Source organism: Alligator sinensis, unplaced genomic scaffold (assembly GCF_000455745.1).
Source record: "Alligator sinensis unplaced genomic scaffold, ASM45574v1 scaffold73_1, whole genome shotgun sequence".
Lineage (NCBI taxonomy): Eukaryota > Metazoa > Chordata > Crocodylia > Alligatoridae > Alligator > Alligator sinensis.
The window spans coordinates 1,119,491-1,139,242 of NW_005841838.1; the positions used below are offsets into that span (position 1 = coordinate 1,119,491).

At 41.9% G+C, this 19,752-nt stretch overlaps 1 protein-coding gene across 2 annotated transcripts in view; it reads right to left on the reverse strand.

Moving 5' to 3' along the window:
- Window positions 1–19,109, reverse strand: part of USP7 (ubiquitin specific peptidase 7) — a 59,899-nt gene extending 40,790 nt beyond the window's left edge. For both annotated transcript variants that reach the window (XM_014519799.2, XM_025203145.1), the window contains exons 1-5: window positions 19,004–19,109; window positions 9,701–9,899; window positions 5,114–5,252; window positions 4,185–4,273; window positions 3,038–3,146 (exon numbers count right to left, since the gene is read on the reverse strand). In XM_014519799.2, coding sequence (XP_014375285.1) covers window positions 3,038–3,146; window positions 4,185–4,273; window positions 5,114–5,252; window positions 9,701–9,899; window positions 19,004–19,046 — 579 coding nt within the window. In that variant the 5' untranslated portion in view covers window positions 19,047–19,109. The remainder of the gene's footprint in view (window positions 1–3,037; window positions 3,147–4,184; window positions 4,274–5,113; window positions 5,253–9,700; window positions 9,900–19,003) is intronic.
- Window positions 19,110–19,752: the final 643 nt, after the last annotated feature.

The following is a 19,752-nucleotide window of genomic DNA, read 5'->3' on the forward strand; positions in this document are numbered from 1 at the left end:
TGGGCGCACACACCCTTCCTCAGGAAAAATTAAAGATGGTAAAAAGTCCCTATAGGTAGAAAATAAACTTCATTGTTGCATAGAGGAAGTTGAAGGTGGAAGTGTGTTCCTCTGGGTCCAGGAGAGTGTCTTTGTGAGACATGTTACACATTTACAACATGGATCACTTAAAAAGAAGTACACTCAAGAATGTTTCTTTCAAATTTACTTGAAATAGTAAACAATGGAAATGGTAAGCCTGGATTTTTATGTCTTTCTACTTGACATTTGAAAAAATGAGGCACTTGGATTGGATGCAGCTATTGTAAAACACACAACTAGGAGAATATATATAACATGGCTCAAAGAATTATCAGACTGGCATGCAATGAAGGAATAACTGGCAAAGCAGGAAGAATAGAGGTTATTACTGGATAACAAATGAAGTAACAAGCAAGTTATGCTTCTTGCAACCCTCCCCACCCCACAAAAAAACTCAACCCAAAACCAGAGCTTCATATAAAACAAGTCAGGTATTTATTTCCTGTACTTGCCATTATTCAGGTCTCTTCTGGTTGCATGAGTTCTATTTTTGACACCACGTTTCAGAATCAGCAGCACACTTAAGAAATAAAGGGGAGAAGCAAATATACAGGAAGCATGATGGAGTCCCAGTCCATGACTAGGACATAAGGGCTACAATGATATAAATAATGATGAGAATGATAATAGAAAATAGGCCATATTACAAAAGAAGACTCTAGCTTGTTCACTGTGGAAAAAATAAAAAACTCAGGACAGACATCCTATATTTATGGAAACAGAAAAGGCAATTATGATTTCTTTTCGTAAGTTAAACAGAAAAATGTGTTTAACAGATTCTACGGCAAACTCAAAAGAAAAATCTTCTAAAGGAAAAATGTGCTGTGAAAGTTAAGACAATACAGCAAGTGACAAAGTTGGCTTCTACGAAGCCTGTAACACTGAAGGTATTCATGGCTAGAGGACATTTTTGTAGCTTGCTGGAGAATAATGAAACTATTATGACAAAGTAGGAAGATATACAACAACAGATGACTTCTGAATGAATGCAAATCCCCTTCTCACCATAACTTTTGACCCTTAGGGCTTTTAACATTCACCTATTCAACAAGTAAATGTACATAAAATGTTGTTGTTCCATAAAGACTATTTCAATATGTTAGGGATACACGCTATTCTGCTTTCTTGAAACATCTATTAAGAAACATCTTTCCAGCTAGTTTCCTTTCAGCAAGATGTTTATAGAATATACAAAGACATGCAACCAGAAAGAAATATAGAAGCAAAAACACTACACTGAAGTCAAGTCAATGGGGCTCAATGTCTAGTTGGCAGTCGGTATCAAGTGGAGTTGCACAGGGCTTAGTCCTGGGGCTGGTTTTGCTCAATATTTTCATCACTGACCTGGAAGATGGCATGGAGTGCACCCTCAGCAAGTATGCAGATGACACCAAACTGGGGAGAGTAGTAGATATGATGGAGGGTAGAGCTAGGGTTCAGTGACCTCAACAAATTGGAGGATTGGACCAAAAGAAATCTCATGAGGTTCAATAGGAACAAGTGCAAAGTCCTGCACTGAGGATGGAACAATCCCATGCACCAGTACAGGCTGGGGACCGACTAGCTAAAGAGCAGCTCTGCAGAAAAGGACCTGGGGGTTACAGTGGACAATAAAGCTGAATATAAGCCAACAGTCTGCCCTTGTTCCCAAGAAGGCTAACAGCATACTGGGATCCATTAGTAAGCAGATCGAGGGAAGTGATTATTTCCTTCTATTCAGCAATGGTGAGGCCACATCTGGACTACTGCGTCCAGTTTTGGGTCCCCCACTACAGAAAGGATGTGGATGAATTGGAGAGAATCCAGTGGAAGGCAATGGAAATGGTTCAAGGCCTGGTACACATGACTTCTGAGGAGAGGCTGAGGGTACCGAGCTTATTTAGTCCGGAGAAGAGAAGACTGAGGAGGGGATTTAATAGCAGCCTTCAACTATCTGAATGGTAACTCCCAAGAGGATGGAGCTAGACTGTTCTCAGGGGTGGCAGATGACAGAACAAGGAGCAACAGTCTCAAATTGCAGCAAGGGAAGTTTAGGTTAGACAAAAAGCCCCTAACATAACTTGAAGTAAAACTGATTACATGCTTTCCAGAAAGCCAATGTCACAGCTAAACAAAACTATTTCCTTTACCCGCAAAGAGTCATGTTAACAACTGCAATAATTTATGGTCTCGCTACCAGAATGAGGCAGTGCAGCAAACATCTCTTTCACACACTCAAAAAGGTACAACAGCTATTTGGCTTACCCACATCCAGAAAACCTATAAAGACAAGTTCTTGGGCCAGTCCTAGTAGATAGTATAAAGACATAAACTATGCAACCCTACTAAAATGTGGATTCCTCCTCCCCCTGAATTAATCAGACAGCACTTTATAAGATATTACAACATATTTTCTTGCTTATACCACACACCCTTTTTTCCAAAAAACAGGTGCTGGAAATTGGAGTTTCTTTCTTTATATGAAGAAATATGGTAAGAGAAGTTTCTGCCACTTCCTGGGCAAAAGCAAAGTATGCACAAGGTCTCACAGGGAGCAGAACAATGATAAGGCTCAGCTCCCTAGCTGCTGCACTCAGCTATTTATTACAAGAAAAGATCCTTTTTTTTCCTTCATTCACCCTTTCAAAACAAGGTGGATCTCTTATTTCAGGGAATGCTGTATGTAAGATAATATGATATACTAATTACACTGATGTCCCATCACCTTTACTACCTAACTCCATGGAGCCATTTATTTCTTCAGCTAGAGAAAGAAGCCAACAGACAGCAAGGTACCCTTTGAACAAGTAGTGAGCAAATTAGGGTCGTGTATTCTGAAGTTTTACATTATTCCACTAGGATGTAGAAGTTTCCTCTGAAAGGAGCAAACAAAGAATGGGTTTGAAGAAAGGTGAGATGGACAGCTTTTCAAAAAATAACACTTGATGGTAATAACACGCTAATGGTATTTAATTACCTTTCGTAGTTGATTTGTGAAAAATAAAGTCTGTAACAAGCTGTTCATGTAACAGGTTGCTCCCTGGTTCTTCAACCCAACATATCCTGTGTGCTTCTTGGAATCCCACCTAGAAAGCAGTTAACAGTGAAAACTTTAAGTTGGACATGGATAAATGTAACTATAATACAGGCATCAGTAATCTATGGCCCACGGGCCAGATCCAGCCCACAGAGCCACTTTTATCCAGCCTGCAAAGCTTCAGTGGCAGGGGACTCCACCCACACACAATAGCATTTGTAGAGGAGGGGACTATGACTGCAGCTGTGGCAGAGTGAGCCAAGTTGGAAGTGGGTTAAACTCAGAGCCAACTTCTATTAAAGCATTCCCCTAATCCAGGGATGGCCAAAATATGGCCCGCGGGCCCCATCTGGCCCACAAGGCCATTCTCCTAAAAAAATTTAGAAAATTAATATTGATCTGCCCTTGGTTCCTGTTGAAAACGACAGGAACCAGGGACAGTAGGACCAGGGAAAGCCTGGCGGGCTCCCGCAACAGCAGGGCCCGCCTGGCCCAGCCCCCCAGCCAGAAGCCCCAGCAGGGACTTCTGGCCTGGGACCACGTGGCTGCCTCGGTGCCGGAACCTCAGGTGCAATGGGGGAGAAGGGGAGGAGCCAGGGGAAGCGCAGTCCCTTGCCCACCCCATGGCCCATACTCCCTGCTGCAGCTGCTTGTAGCCCGAGCAGGGCTGTCTTGAGCAGGCACAGGCAGCCCCACGTGGGTGGTGAGCAGCTGCAGCACGGGGCGCCAGCCATGGGCCAGGGGAGGGGCCGCTTTTTAATCAAACAAATCGTATATCTGTTCATATATATCTAAGTGCCTTGTTCCAAATAAAGTTACACAAGGTTATACTGAACAACGATGAACACTTAAGACTCACAAAATACATTTCTATATAATAACAGAAAAACAGACTTTTGTTAACAGTCTATAAGTTAACAACAGCAAAGTACTTTGAGAACCTCTGAGGAACCATGCTATTTAAATAATATTCTTAAAAACTACACAATACTTTTACTGACATGAAAATTTTAAACAGTGAATTTTCTGTCAAGTTTGTTTACTAAGCATTTCTGCTTCAGCGACAACAACTGCTAAAGATACTTACGCCACTCCATGGGGAGCATCTGCTTGAACATAGACTTCAAAAGTAACCTTGTCATCTTCTATAAATCCTTTCTCAGGATCAGTAACCTCCTGTATAACAGGAATGATAAAAGAATGATAAATCTACTTCCAAACTAATTTCTGAATCAAAATATGAAGAATGTAGTGAAAAATTCAGTCTGGACAATGCTCAGATTTTCCAAGTTTAAAAAAATTATCACCCATAAAATTATTTTTCCAGCAAGCTGAAGCAGCCATTGAAGGACACAATTAACCTCTGACATTGAGCTCTGTGTATTTAAATACTTTTTAATATCTTAATCTAGCAAACTTTTTCCAACTTTTATGTTTTTGCAACAGCAGTTCTATTTAAGTGGATAAAAAAGTTGGTAATCAAAGCTTTGCTTCTATTCATGGCAGATCATTTATGAAACTATTTTGGCCAGATGAGAAGGGGCCAAAACTTCCCTAACAGCTGTCTCAATTTAAGACAAACATTAAGAGTATTACTTATGTACTAAATAGTGTCTGTATACAAATACAAACAAGCCAAAAATTGAGGGTGCGCTGAAATAAGTGATTATGATTTAGCAGAGCTGAAAGAAACTTGGTAAAAATTAATCTCCTGTATGCGAACACCACTACAGGCAGATCAAAAAAAAAAAAAAGGAAGGACAAAAATATTGAAGTCACTATATATCAGGTAAAACAATTATAAGGAATCTTCACTAATAGCGTGAAGCAGGTCAGCAGTACTCAAAGACATATTCAACCCAAGCATCATTCACATGCTAGACTACCTCTTGTAGGAAAAAAATTAATTAGAAAAGCTGTTTTTGGTTTAAAAGACCAACTGCATGTCCAGGACCAGAACCATTCTCTCTACCCAATAACAGGCCATTATTATATGCCCATTATACCGTCACTTACACTCCATGCCATGAAGTTGGAAAAGCCCCAGTCATTTTCCTTATGAAAGAATAAGTGACTAATTCGGCGACTGAATGATTTCTCATCGTCCTTGTAATTTATTATCTTGAGAACTGCTTGCGCATGACAAGACCATGACCTAGAAAAAGAAACATATGAAATTAATGTCAACCCAGGTTTCTTCAGTCATAGAAAATATTTGTGCAAGGTTTATTTTACATACTAAATCTGCACTTGCATAGAGATGACTACACGTTTTGTTCCTCATTAGATTTTTATAGTTTGCTCAGCTGCTATTAGAAGCATTAGTAAGAATTAATCTCTGGCCTTTAGGAGTCACACCATACACACTAATGCTCGTTAGACCAAGTATTTTCAAAAATGAAGTTTTAGATAACATTACTTTCTAAAAGCGCTCTCTATAAAACATTCTTCCCAGCATGCTTTACTTTGTTTTTACTTTTAAATTAAACAGGTTGGAACTATTTTATAAAAGGGTATGTTACAAGAACTAGGAAACAGCAGCCAAGAATATAAAAAGGTGGCCTCCTGAAGTTTATCTGATATCACTGGGCACTGACAGACAAAACCCCCCCAAAAAACAAAAAACCCCACTGCTTTACCAGAAGAGAAAGTGTGCTATAGCTCGACCCAGCTCCTCAGCATCTGTATACATCGGGCACTTCAGCAGGGCTTTTTGGCACTTTCATCTAAAGCTGATTCAATCAGCTAATTACAGCACCAAAAGCCCCACTGAAGCTCCCAAGCTATACAGATGTTGAGTGAACTAGGTCAAACTAAAGCTACGCCTCTTCTGGGCATGCACCGTGCTTGGAGATGCCCACCTGAAAATAAAATGCTGGGTTTTTTTTCACCTCTGTAAGCAGCCATTGGGGCTTAGTATTCATACACAGACAACACTTCTACTTGAACTGTAGAAATGTATAATGCATGTAATAATGAGGAACATGGGTCTGGAAAGGGACCTCCTAACTTGTCAACTCTAGTCCCTTTTTATTGCATGAAAACATACTATAGAATTCCTTGCATAAACTGATTCAGCTCTACCTTAAAACCAGACAGGGCCCACTCTCCCACCTCCCCTTTTTGGGAGGCTGTTCCTAAACCTCACTCCAACCCAACAATTAAAAGCATTCTTCCAATTTCCATCTTAAATTTATTTATGGCCAGTTGATATCCATTTGTTTTTGTGGTAGTGGTGTTATTTAGCATGAGGAGCTCTCCTCCCTGCCTAATGTTTGCCTCCTGATGCGTTTACAGAGAGCACTCATATCCCTCTCAGCTATCATTCTTCTAGGCTGAGCAAGCTAATCCCCTTTAATCTCTACCTGTAAGACACTCCTTGGTCCCCTGGTAGTCCTTCTCTAACCTGTTCCATTTTCAATTCATCTTTCTTTAGCATGGTGTTCAGAACTGAACACAGCAAGTTTTCACCAGTACCTTTTACACTAGCACCATCCTACTGGAAATATCTTGTCTGATGCTTCCAAAGATCACAACCTGTGACTGACTAATGCTCCCAAGTCTCTTTCAACCTGTCATTTCCAAATGATTTACTCCCAGTCAACAGCCAATCTTCTACTTCCAAAACAAAGTAGGAGCCACTGCCATCACTATACCAGTGTTTCCCAACCAGTGTGCAGCGGCACAGAAGTGTGCTGTCAGAAATGAATAGGTGTGCCACAGAATGAGCTACAATAAGTATGAGGATGGGGAATGCCTTAACAGGTGTGCTGCAGAAATTTTATTAATGTAAGTGTGCCTTGGGTTGGAAAAGGTTGGGAAACACTGCACTGTACCAAAAGCACATTTCCTCAAAATAAGCCCTGCAAAATTGGGGTTCATATCCTAAGTGAAGAAACTGAGTTTTCTTCACTGGAATAGAATCAAGCAGACACTGCTATAATGGCTCCCCAGACTGCTGCTATGCATCTCCAGTCTGGAAAGCAGAAGGGGCAGGGTCCTACATTAACACCCCCACAGCTATAGCTACTGGCTAAGCACTGTAGCTTGTCCCTGAAGCAGTAACTGAGTTGGCTACGGGCAAGTGGGCTGCTGCGTATTTTGCAGTATCTTGGTGAGACCTGCAGTATGGAAATGACACTGCATCATTTATTGGACCTTATATAAAGAAATATTTACAGTAAAGAAGTAAAAGTCTTGCTAAGGTCCTTATAAGGGTTTGGGGTCTAGCCTTGTTGCTATCTTGCCACACCAGGAAGGTCCTGCTGCTCCTAGGTTGCCACACTTCCTGAAGAAATGTGTTCCCAGGATACATCTCTACTCCCAAGAGAATTTATTCTAATGTCTCACAGATGGCCATGACTGAGGAAAAATCTCTCTACTTTCTGCCTTCCAAAAAATAAGGTACATGTCTTACTTGAGAGCGTGTGGTCTGAGAGAAAATACTGAATACTACATTGGAAGTGGTATGCAATATCATCCAAAATAAACATACCTCACTGGAAAAAGCAACCAATGCAGTTCAACTCCACGTCTTTCTCTGTGTTTCTTTGCTTCACCCACAGACACCAAACCAAAACATGCACTAACCATATGTCAAAAACTCAAACAATTTAAAGGAGTGAGGAGGTAAATACAAAGCTCACAAAAACAAACTGCTCTGCTCTCAGATTAAAACTTTTGTCCAGCCAACAGCAAAAGGCCAATGGAATCCATCTTGTGGTTGTAAGAGCAAACTGCTCTCTGTACAGCATCAGAAGATTGCTAAGGAGTCCTTCCCCTGGAAATGCCATACATTGGCCTTATGGGTTTCATGATTAGTAGAGGTGAACCAATAGATTGGTTCCATATCAGATTGGCACCAACATGAAGAAAATTTAGAACACTGGCAACTGGCTTTTTTTGTCTGATGTAGCCAATAATGTGGCCAATAAATGCTGCAGCGCAGCAGCAGGCAACCAGGAGCGCAGCCTGGCAGCATGGAAAGCAGCTGGGTCCGGTTGGTAAGTCTGTTGTGGGGGAAGGGGCGGGGCAGATCGAGGCCCCTGCGGTGAGGGAGGGAACGGGGCAGGCCCTGCACAGCCGAGGCGGGGTGGGGAACGGGACAGAGTCATGGCTTGTCCAGAGGGAGTGGGGGGGCACTCCCACCTGAAGTGCACCTCAGGACAGCATGGGGGGGATCACGTGGCCCCAGATTTGTGTGGGGTGGGATGGGCTGGGCTCAGGGTGGATGGTGGTGGTGGTGCTGGGAGGGGGGCTGCAGCCACCCCCAAATTTGCCCATAGCCCCCTCCCAGTGCCACCGTTGTGCTCCCAAAGCGCAGCCCAGCCCAGTCCCTCACTGGGAAGAGCCTGGCGCAGCCCTGACCCCAGTCTGCAGCAGCAGCACTCCCAGGTCCGCGCGCAGATCTGGGGGCACACGCCCCCCCATGCTCTTCCAGGGTGTGCGCAGCAGTGGGAGCTGCCCCCCCCCGTGCCCTCTGGACGAGCCATGGCTCTGTCCCACACCCTGTCCTGCCCCAGGTGGGCAGCCCTTGCCCCGCCCCCTCCTTCACCACGAAGGCCTCGATCTGCCCCTCCCAGACCCTTTCCCTTCCCCCGCAACCTTTCCCCCCACAACAGACTTGTCAGCTCCACACCGCTCTCCATGCTGTGGGGCTGCATATCGGAATTGGGTAAGTATCGGTCAATATGGCTCGTTAAAAATCAGCCATCGGTATCAGCCCCAAAAATCTCTATCAGTGCCTAATGATTAGGGATGCATACTTGTAGTGCCTACTCTGGAGATGTTGGATTGTCCTTCTCATGAAACATTTCATTTTTTCTTGGCAGGTTTACTTTTCTTATAGGATTCCTCCTTTCCCTCAACTAGGACAGAGGGTGGCAACAAAGGACTATGTTTTGTGGTACTGTTGTTTCTGTCAGGCAAATAACATGCTGGACCAAATCAATGATCTTTCTACTTCAACATCCTACAACTGATGGCCATCTGTACTTTATGCCTCAGAGAAAGATGAAGGAAATCACCTTACATAAACTATTATGAAATAACCTGCTAATAGTGAAAATTTCTTTCTGATCCAACTGGGCCACGGAGGGACAGAAGTCGCTACCTCAGGCTATACTGACAAGAAAGGGTTTTTTTTGCCTACTTTATTTAGAAACTGCTGCATTATAGGGCAGAATTAATGACTCAAGTGGATTAGAGGGATGTCTAGTAGCATTTTAACACAAGTAAGCACAGATCTTCCTTTCCCATGACAGCAAGGCTGGCAATGCTGTTGACAGAGTGTGATGCTCTCTTTAAAAGTCTCTCGCACATCGCTCTCACTAGTCCAAGAGAATCATGTTTTAGTTCCATCAGAAGCTTCTAGTTGAACAAATTGCCTCAAAGGACAAGTCTTACAACATGGCTTTGGAGCGGGGGTGGGGAGCAAGTAGTAGATGAAAAGCAGAGAACTCTTCAGAAACTAAAAACAGGATAAGCCCTACCCCTCAAGACAAGAACTCTGCCAAGTAATTTTAATCAACTATTAGCTTGTTTTGCAATACAATTAACAATCTCATATCTGGGTTTGCATATCAATTATTTAAAGCATCTTACGTGGAATCAGATTCAGCATTGCATTGAAGAAAGAATCCTACACTTTTTTGGTGTGGTCTGTCAGGATAAAGACGTGGCATCACCATGATCTTCCATGGTAAGTTTCGTACAAAGCAGGGAGGACTGAGGACTGACTCACTCAGCCTATTGAAACGTTCAACTGTAAACTGAAACGTTGCTTCTGATCGCCAACTTGTGTCTAAGCAAAAAAAGGAAAAATGATCAAAATAGTAACTGTAAATTCTGAAGACACTTAATTGCAAAACATACCTTTTCAAAACCGTGGAACACATGGTACCTGAAATAAAAGTTTTGCAAAACAGTAAGGCATAAAAACTGTCACAAACACTAAACTATTGGAAGAACTCACTGGTACCTGGGTTACAATTTTTCTCATGAACCAGGAATAATTAATACTGTTTTCTAGTAACTACCCTACTATGAAAAGTTGCTTAGAACGTCAGCTCCAGCTGAAGTGACATTACAGTATACATTCAATTCTCATAAAAAAGGAAGAGCATTTCTAGAAGAATGCATCTCTAATCCAATCTTCTCTTAAATGATGTTTAACTTCTAAAATTCATTACAACTCAAATTTCAAAATTTCTCCAAAGGTAAGCAATAACATAAGAGTCCTATATATGTCAATTTTCATGCAATTTAGATTACTACCAATTCCAGCTCTATGTCCCCAGAACTTCTACATAGAAACAGGTTTCTGTTTCAGCAGAGACACTGCACCCAACAGTGAAAGAGGAATAATGACATAAAAGAGTACCAAGAATCTATTTATACCATCAAGTATTAATGAGTTACCTTTTAGCTGCTTTGTATTGCCCCGAATAGCCACCACCCCAGTAAAAAAGTGAAAGCAGTAACTGTTTCTTTTGTAATCCCTTGTTAGTTGACTGCATAATTTACAAGATCAAGGACCTACAAATTCTGTGACAGTCTATAATTAAAACCTGTGGGAAGATTCACTGGAAAAACTAAGACAACTTCAACATAAACTCGTAACATTTTATCTATTTCATTATGAAACTGAACACTAGGGCTGTGTGAATCTTTGGGTGCTGATTCGATTCGGAGGAGATTTGGCTCGATTCAGTGACGAATCTCTGAATCCGAATTGAATCAGGAGATTTGGAAAAGATTTGAAGGCTGGCGCAGGCAGGGCAGCCATGAAGGAGGGTCAGGGGGCTCGTGGTAGAGCCCCCCCATGTGGTGTGGGGCAGTGGGGATTGCCCCCCCACCTGGCAGCACCGGTGAGTGGGTGCTTTTTTTTTTTTTTTTTTTTTTAAAGAGCTGGGAGAGTGGGCTGGGCAGCCACTGAGTGGGTGGGGGACGGGGCCGATTCGGCCGAATTGATTTGGGACAGTGATCTGAATCACTGAATCAAGTCACTGTCCTCTGAATTGGCTGAATCCAAAGTGAATACTAGCCGCTTTGCACAGGCCTACTGAACACTGCTTAGCTTAACAGCCATTATGCCCCTCTTTTAATAATTTAAACTGATTTAATTTCATGTTTTCGCTACATTTTTAGTCCATAATCTGGACAGATTCTTCTGCTGATCAGGGAACCACGTTTTCCATTCACTACAGAAAAATGCGGTAAAACCTGGATTTTCTCATTTTAAGGAGAAAAACATGGGAAACGGCGGGTTTCCCCTTACAGACTGGCGGAGTTCTAACCGACAAGGGACTGGAAGGAGGACTATCAAGGCGGGGGTGCTATGTGCATGTGCGTACATACACATGCACGTGGCTGCCGGGCAGCCTGGAGAGCTGCTCCTGCAGTTAAATCGAGGAGGGGGTGGGGGAAGGATTGAGGTCCCATAGTGAGGGAGGGAGGAAACTGGGCAGGGCTGGGGCTGCTGCCCAGCTGGGGTGGTGCATAGGGCTTGGGGCCCAGGGCTCGAATGTGTGGCTGCAAGGCCCACGCAGGGAGCAGAAGGGAACCGCGAGCAGCTCGTCTGGAGGGCAGCAAGGGAGGGGAAGACTCCCTGCTGCTGTGTGCATTCCCAGGGGTACCACGTGGCATGTGCCCCCCCACTCAATTTGTGCATGGGGCAAATGTGGGCTGCGGGCTTGGGGCCTCCCTACCTTGCTGCCCTCCTCCTGGGGTCTCCGTGGCCCAGAGGGCAGAACCTGGTGCAGCAGGTCAAAGCAGGTCAGGGAAGCCTGATACCACCACAGCGAGTCCCGTTCCACCATGGCAAGGCACCTTCTGCCCTCCCAGCAGTAGCAGGGATGGCAGCGTGGAGTGGTGCCCTTTGATGCGGCTGGGCAGGCAGGGGGCGCCTCACCATGGCAACATGGGCCTAGTGGTGGTGGCACTGAGCTTCCCCGCCCAGCCCCGCTTTGTCCTGCCATGCCAGGTCCTGCCCGTTGGGCTGCAGAAGCCCCAGGGGAGGACAGCAGGGCAGGGAGCCGCAAGCACACAGCAGGCAGCCTGCATTCGCATCCCCATGGACTCTGCTCCAGCCGTGCTACCTGTGGGGGAGGGAGCAAGACTCCATGCTCTGCTCCGCTGCAGCATCTGCTGCCTCCCACGGATGGCATCCGGGGCTTGGGCGCTGCTGTGGAGGGCAGGGGCTGCAGACCCGAGTCCCGTGTCCCTTAGCTCTGGCAGCTGGGGGCCCCCTCTGGCAGGGCTGGGGAGGTGGGGGGCTGTGGGTGGGGAGTGAAGGGGACCAACACCGCTGGGGGGTGGGGGGATATGGCTTGGGAGTGAGGGACAATGTCGGGCAGGGTACTGGCATATCAGGGCTGCTCATCATCCAAAGCAGAGTGGGGTGGCACAACTGCAACTGGACCTGTGTCCTGGTGAGCAAAGCGGGAGCTCTGATTTTCCATGATAAAAAACCCAAAATCAAATGCCAAAATGAATATTTAGAATTTATTTTATTATAGTGATAGAGGCACTGGCAGGCTTCCAAACTGCTTTAAAATGTTAAATATCTCAATAAAACACTGTTCAACTGATATCCATATATAGTGGTGTTTCATTTTCATCATGGAAAAACACAGCTGGGGTGGGGGGTGTTAAATCAGAGAATTTGCTATTTTTTATTAGAGAAAACCAGGATCGCTGTTGCTCATAAACATTTGCATGGCAGAAGGTGTCAACAGGGATGCTGAAGGTTGTGGCAGCCTTGGCTGGGAACAGCTGGTAGGAGAACGGAATCCTTTACTTCCAAGAGTATACAGTAAGGTACCTACATATATTCTTCATTATATGAAGTACCTACTACCATATGCAGAAAATACAAAACCAAACATATCCTTTCAATTGAGGTAATATCCATTTTAGTGAAGGAGGCAGCAATCAAGTGTCTTCCTCAAATTCACATGTATATGGTTTATGGTGGCACAAGGAACTGAAACCTGGTCACAAGTCTTAAAAAGAGTACTAAGGCACTGCACTATTCTGTCTTTAAATCACAGAATGTACAGCTGGGCACATTTTTTTGTGCCACAACAAACATTTAACCCAATTAAAATGTATTGGATCAGAATGTTTATATTTTAAAATAATCTATTAGAAGATGAAGAATGATTAAATAAGTCTGCAGTATTAGTTGAATGTCTCAAGAAATTATTTTCTTCAGTGACAGGGCATTTGTTCCTTGCATGCCTCTCAACCTGCAGAAGTCGTAATTGCGGGGGGGGGGGGGGGGGGGGGGGGGGGGGTGGTGGTGAGGTAGCTACAGTATAACAGGGTGGAGCAATGTGAGATGCCAGAAGACTGAGCCACCCCCGTGCACTCTGTTGGAGGACACAGATGTTTCAAAGGCTTCAAAGATATTTTTCATCTTTTGAGGATCAATTTTGAAGCTCTTTGGCCATTTTTGAAGTGCTTCTTTGACCTTATACATCTGTACACTTGCTGGTTGGAGTGCTCCAAAGTCATTTGGACAGTTTCAAACAGTACAGAACCAAAAACTACCCAAATGCAGAACATGCCATCAGTGTGTGCAGTAGAATTTAGAGTAAGGACATGTAAGGCATATGATTTTGGAAACAACTTGATATAATGAACAACCTGAAAAAATAGTATATATGCAATAGATATACAAACATTTAAGTGTATATTTATGTAGCAAACTATTTGATTTAGAAACAGTTTTTGGTCCATATTAGCTGGGATTATTGACTACTGTTTTTCTCTTCCAACCCGATTATAATTATTTTTTTAATGTAATCACTCCACTTCCAGAGTTACAGCTAGATATGATTAACAAATATCAGACTAAGATTACTTTACTTGACTTCTTGCCTTCCCATTTGCTTAGGTATGCTAGTGTCATATGTTTATCTAAATACTTTAAAAACCAGCAATCCAAAATAGTGATATGATCCTATTTTCCATGTGTGACAAAATCTAGCCTTAGGTCTAGTCTAATGTAACGGGGGCTCTCTCAGGGCTGGTCTGCCACTGGCCCACCCACTTGTTTCTGCCTGGCCTGCCAGCAGCAAACTCCTCTGTTTATATAGGCGGCCAGAGTTCCAAAATGGCCGCTGTAATCACGCGCCTGCTGGCTGTTTGGCTCAGCCCTTAAAGTGGCAGGCACCAACGGTGCCCTGCCACATCTACACACAGGGTCACCAAGAGTGCATGGATATGTATACACTCTGGCAGTTTGGTGGTGGAAGCTGCAAGGATACGTTAATATAGCCAAAGCCCATTTAACTGGTCAACGGAACAAAAATCCTCTAAACCTGTGACCCAGGAATAGCACATAAGCCATTTTACTATTAAGTAACATATCTTTTAAGTGTTTACAATTCGGTAGAAAACAAATTTATTTCTCTTTTCAAGAAAAACTTGAGCGTTCTCCATGCATTATTCAGTTTATGTTAAAGTACTTTTACAGCTGTATGATTAATGGCAAGAAATGGTTAAAACCAATTATATTCCATGAAAGAGTGGACTTTCAAATGAACTCCACTGGTGTCAAATGAGGGGTATAATACTCCACAATTAAGATTCCTGTTTCTGAAATCCTCTGCTTCAAATCACTATTAGGAACAGAGCTTCAATGGATACTTTTAATACTGCAAATACCATAATCGTTCAAGTTTTTAATTAAAGAGCCTTCAGTTTAAATCTCTTACTTGTGAGGGAACTGGTTAATCTAACTGTCACGCGGAATCTTTTACATGAGAATGAACTGATTAAAACAAACAAACAAACAAACAAAAAACCACTTCATAATAGAGGATGTTTACTGAAGCTGTCACTTCCACCTTGCAAAAAATTAAGCTTAGTGAAATGCCTCAGGTACCATTCTGGAACATGCAAAATCCCTGATTCTTTGAAGTTGACTACCTTCTTTCCTACAGCAGAGTATATATTTCACTTGAAGTCAACTTTTGTTCCCCTACAAAAGTCATGTTTATAATGCACCCCAGAGACATTATTTAAACAGTTCCTTTCAACTGCAGAGATTAACAATATATAAAAATGTGTGTATTTTAGCTCCGCTCACTTCCAAACTCAGAGCATTTATTTTTCTGACCAGTTCCTACTTAGGTTCATTTTCCTGGATGGACCACTTCTGCTGCACCCTGTAGACTACATAAATTATAGGTATAGATGTGGAGTACAAGGTTTTGTGACTTCATGAGATGCTTTTGCAAACTGGAGAACACTAAACCACGTGCACTCATGTGCTCTCTCTCTCCCCCTCTCTTGGTTAGTAAGTCTATAGGGTGCATATCTATCCTCGTGTCTATCTGACTTCAGACTAACATGGCTAACTACCTCTCTTTACTTCTGCTATACCAGTGTCACTGTACATGAATACTCTTTTGAAAATAGATGCTTCTCTTCCCAATGTTTTGAAAGTATAAACACATCTCCACAAATCAGTCTGCTAAAACAAATTGGCCAATGCTTTAGCATACCATAGCAAATAATTTAATCTCCCAATGACAGGAGTATCTGTGTTCCACGGAACCTGATGAAGGAGGCATCTTCTTGTTACTCTAACCAGAAGGGCCATATTGTACCAACATCAAGAAAAAAGTCAACATCTAACAACTTATTTTCAGATCCGCTGCTAGTGAACTTCCATGGAACAAGTCACTACACATTGTGCTTTCCTGCCATTCCCCTTCCTTCCCATCCCACCTGTCTCTTACCCACTGACTGTCTCAATTTGCATTTCCACTGACTGACTTTCTTGCATGCATACTGGCTTCTTCTGTATTCCATCCAGTAAGAGCACAGACCAGCTGCAGATGCTTCCTCAGCCTGACAAAAGGTGTTTGTACCAGAAAACTTGCAAAGAAGCATTTTTTCAACTATTTTAATTGGTCTAATAAAAGATATTGGATTTACCCAAAGAACTCTGTCTTCCTGCCATTGAGTATTCTAGCCTTATAAATTTTTTTAGCAATGCACACAGTAGTATGAGACAATATTTTCTTATATCCAACTTACACTGTTCCCCAAAAATTCAGTGATTGGTAATTGGTGTGCACATTATAATTGAGGAAATGGGTAACAGCAATTTCTGCCACATCAGCCTCTACTAAAAGAAAGTGAAAGTAGAACTCTGTACGTTACACGCAGGACTCCCGTGTCACTGGCTGTGGATGCTGTCTCCCTCCCCTCCAAGCGCACACACATTAGAAGAGGCTCTCAAGGAATTTTTCTTTCCTTCTGCCTTTCAAAAACAAGATGCCTATTTTTCTCATATTGCATGTGAGAAAATATGATATTAGGTCTGCTGTAATTGTGTGACGCCCTCTTTTCTCCCTATCTGCCTTCAAGTGCATGAACCTACTAGCAACATTAATGCTTTCTCCTAGCTTAACAGGGTGCTTTCAACCTCTGTAAATGAGCTGCAATTGTCTTGCTCTGTAATGCTTGCTCTTCCTCCAACATGCACTGATACAGTCTTATCTTGAACTTAGTTGTTGCAAAGAGGCCTGCTAAGAGTAGATGGGTTACAGGTAGTATCAACACTGCCACCTTGATAAACGTGTTCTACCTTCTGCTATCCCCGATCTCACTTTATCACTAACCTTCAATCACTGGGCCAATCCTTACATACATGTCATTGTACAAACTGGGATAGCAAGAGTATAAATGCTACAACTGCAATTTCAAATGAAGAACAAATAATGCAATATCTGGTGGGTTGCCCAACTGAATAGCCTTGATGATGGCATCATCCACCTACATGAGGTAAAGCGCAGAGGCTTCCTGGATTGCAACATTTGCACTGAAACAATGTCCTGTCTCTGGTGTACAGTAAAAGCAGCATAACATCACAATGTAGCTAGGCACTCCTTGCTCAGGTATGATTACAAGGAATGATTAACCAACATGTCAAAGAATTTCTGTACTAATTATATATTGCCTGATAGACTGCTCATCCCCAAAACTTAATTCTCTATTTTTTGTCCCGGATCCTAGCCCATGAACTGATTCTATACTATAGCAATGCCCTCTGAAACCTGTGAACCTGGTATAAGAGCATGGAAGAGTTATCTTAGTGGTCAGCTCCAGCACAAGCATGGCAGGCTTTTGCTGGGGACCTCTGCAAAGAGGCTTTTTATGCAAGTTGGCCTATAGCCATATAAAATGTTGTCATTTCCACTTAACTTGATATTCTGTATTGACTTTCATATAGAGTCAAAGCTACTCTGCCTAGACAGGAAGTAAATGGTTTATATGAATGTGTGTGTTCTCTATTAGCTCTGATATAACTTACCTCTTATGCAGCCTGACTGCTTTTTGTTCAGTTTATTTGGAAGATTGTATTATTTTTAATTACACACACACACACTTTTTAGATACATTTTTAGATAAAGCTTTTATACTACTTGGCTAAACATGAGGGTTTTTGTTGGATATTTTACTACTAGGTCAGTCACTTGTAACTGGTGGATGGTAATGTCAGTGTCACCTGGTACAATCTTGATTGGTCACCATAAAGTTCTGTCACAGCTGTGGTATCATTAAAGGCAGCTAGCACAACAGATACCGCAATCTTAATCAAAATGGAAACCATTGCTTTATCTTTTAATACCAATCTTTTAAGTACAAGTGAGGTCTTCCAGAGAAAATTCTGAAGCTGCTGTTATATAGGACTCTCTTTCATTTACTTTGCTTTTTTGGTACTTTGACCCTTTTGACGTCAATTTTTCCTCCTGACCTTTTTGGCTATGACGTAGTGACAATACTCATTTTTGAAGTCTGGCCATAATCTTTTTGTCCTGTATTTAATTATCTTTTCTCACTTGAACGCTCCCATCTCCAGTAATTAATGCCTTAGTATTACATTACTTTTTTAACTCCCCGAGGTAGATACTTATGACCTGCAGCCTTATCCTAATTGCTCTCTTGATCACAGTCTCTCAGAAATCAGTGAGAAAGTTTCTCTTCTACCTATATAATTGACTGTGATAATCTAACCCTGTTCATTTTTTCTGGAGTTTAACTATAATGAAACTTCATTTATTTTCTCCGATCCTTTCATTTTCCTATATAGTTCTTGGAAAAAAAGTTTTTTTTTTCTACTTTAAAGTGTCTGTCTGTTCCCCTCAATAGATGATAGGCAGATTATTTTTTTAAAAGTATTTAGCATACTTGTACTTCTAAGCATATTTATAAACAGTTAGGTACATCAATTTAAGTGACAAGGCTCAGAGAAAGGACTATACCCAAAAGCTGTTTTACATAAATGTTAAAGTTGACTCAGAAAAAAAGAAAGAGACAAGCTGTATTCTTCAGGTAGGTCCCACATGTTGGTCATTTAAAGTTCCATTTCGAAAAGGGGGGTCACCACCACCTGCTGCACCCAGATTAAAATGTGGCTATGGCTGCTACTTTATTATCTAAGCAAAACAGACTGAAGTGTGCTGGGGGAGAGGCAGGACTGGTGCAGTCATCTGCAGCACAATGGTGGTTCCAATGGTTCTGAACAGATTTTCAGAAACCACTAATTATAACTGGATTTAAAGATTTAAAATGAAATCTTACTGTCCATACACAACATATCTAGTTTTTCTACTTACAATTTTTGGGATGCCCCATCTCTTTAAGAATTACTACTCTAGAAATTGCTATGCAGAAATTTAAAATTTTATTTTCTGCACTAGACAGCAATGACCCTTTACTAGCAGTGATGCACTTAGAGGTGGGAATTTTTGTGTTTTCTTGCTTGTTTCATAATCAGTTACACTACAGCACCTCAAAAGAATCAAAAACCTTTTAAGCTGCACACTATACTAATAGACAAGTCAGTCCCTGCCCCACCTATATTTTCATCATATATTTACTTACCATCCTCCATGTCTTCTTCTGTGTTGTTGTGTCCATCTGCCATCGCTACATTCCCATTGATGACAGGATTTTGGGTAATTCTTGGTGGATCATCTGTATCTCCAGCTATGAAAAACAGAAAACAAAAGAAATTAGCCATGAAATTTATGTTTTGTCTGTATTGGGAAATTTCAGTGACAGATTATATCAGAAAAAAGCATGTGTAACTCCTGAATAAGAACATGCATCAGGAAGTTGTATAATTATACCAGTATAATTACAGGCCTATAATGCTGCTTGTAAATTTCCCCATGTAAACAAGAAGTTAAAAAGGTTCTAGACTGACACAGACCATAGGAATTTAAAATTATACTTTGAGTAGTAACAAATACATATACTTTCTCATGTGGCACTATATCTCACAGTCCAGAACCTGAGTTTAGCTAAATATAATACATATGTACTTGGGCTTCTAAATGACTATTACTAACTTGCTTCATAAAGTATTTAATAATAGCAATCCAAAAGTAAACAGGTAGAATAATTTGTTCCAAGACTGACTGAATATTTTTTGCTCGATACAGGATTTAAACGCATGTAAAATAATGTCTAAGTTCTTACTGAAAAAAAAAATAGAAAAACGATTTAATGACATTTCAAAACATTAACATTTAAAAACTACCACCTTGCTATCCAAGATCACTATCATTGTTAAATTTTGGTAGTACAGCTGGTTAAAAACAATGCAAAAAATGCACCTACAAATCTCT